This window comes from Penaeus monodon, chromosome 32, assembly GCF_015228065.2.
Source record: "Penaeus monodon isolate SGIC_2016 chromosome 32, NSTDA_Pmon_1, whole genome shotgun sequence".
NCBI lineage: Eukaryota > Metazoa > Arthropoda > Malacostraca > Decapoda > Penaeidae > Penaeus > Penaeus monodon.
In genome coordinates, this window is record NC_051417.1 from 20,748,581 (window position 1) to 20,749,644 (window position 1,064).

General features: G+C 39.3%; 1 protein-coding gene across 1 annotated transcript in view; it reads right to left on the reverse strand.

Moving 5' to 3' along the window:
* LOC119593717 (WW domain-containing adapter protein with coiled-coil-like) overlaps positions 1–1,064 on the reverse strand; it is a gene marked incomplete in the record, with an annotated part of 31,198 nt that overhangs the window by 6,220 nt on the left and 23,914 nt on the right. The window contains 1 exon segment of the mRNA XM_037942689.1: positions 61–236. Coding sequence (XP_037798617.1) covers positions 61–236 — 176 coding nt within the window.

The following is a 1,064-nucleotide window of genomic DNA, read 5'->3' on the forward strand; positions in this document are numbered from 1 at the left end:
GCTTCATCACCTCTTGAAATGAATCTTTAAGCTAAGGCAGAACAACAAATTACAACTTACCGGTTTTTCTAAATTCTCTGCTGGCCAGTTTTGTACGTGTGAAATGAGGGTTTCATTGTAATAGTTAGCCAGACTGGGCGTGAGGGCAGGAACTAACGGTTTTGCTCCTGCCAATGACCCTCCTGTTGTTTGCGTCAATGACTGTAGCGAGTTAATACTGCTGCTTGGGCTACCCACTGGAAAATAGGAAAAGAAAAAAAAATTAGTTTCTAATGCAAGTTCAGGCCAATGACATTATTTCTATTCTTTTTGCAAAGCCCTTTCTATATGAAAGAGGAAAAATAAACACTTCAATTTTATAAATAACAAAACCATTAACCCCTAAAGTCCATACCCTAACTCAACTGAGCTTAGCCTCTCAACCACTTACAGACTGTTTTGCATCTTTTTCAGCTTCAATGGGAGGTAGGGAGGATGAGGAAGCAATTCTGATTGGCAAATTTCTTAAAGCTAAAGCTTATATCCCCTACCTCTTTTTTCAATGTTAGAAAGAAGTAATTGTAAAATAAGAATTCTTGTACCATATAGCACGTGTAACCCCTCAAGCCACAAACAACATAATATCCCAGTACCCTTTCAACAGTGTCTTTCCATCTTCTCTGCCAGTGGTACCTTTTTTCTATTCTGATGCTCCACTGTCCATTAACCCAATCCCAACTAGTGTTTCCTCTTCCCATACTGGACCACACGCTGTGAGCAGACAACTGATTGAGGAAAAAATTAGAAGAACGGGAGACACACAATTTGACCACTCTATGATTTTAGTTGCAGCAGACACAATTTTCCAGGAAATGATAAAAAGTGACAGTAAGCCTACTCACTGACAAGAGTTATGGCCAACAAGTACATACACCTATAAGCAATGAGATAGCAACATGATGCATCAACATGAAACATACATTTTTTGGTGTAAATTTGAGATCTACAAACACAGAAGATCCAAAACTGGCCTTGGACAGATACAAAAACCTGATGCTTTGTGATTAGGCAGCAAGGGGAGGCCA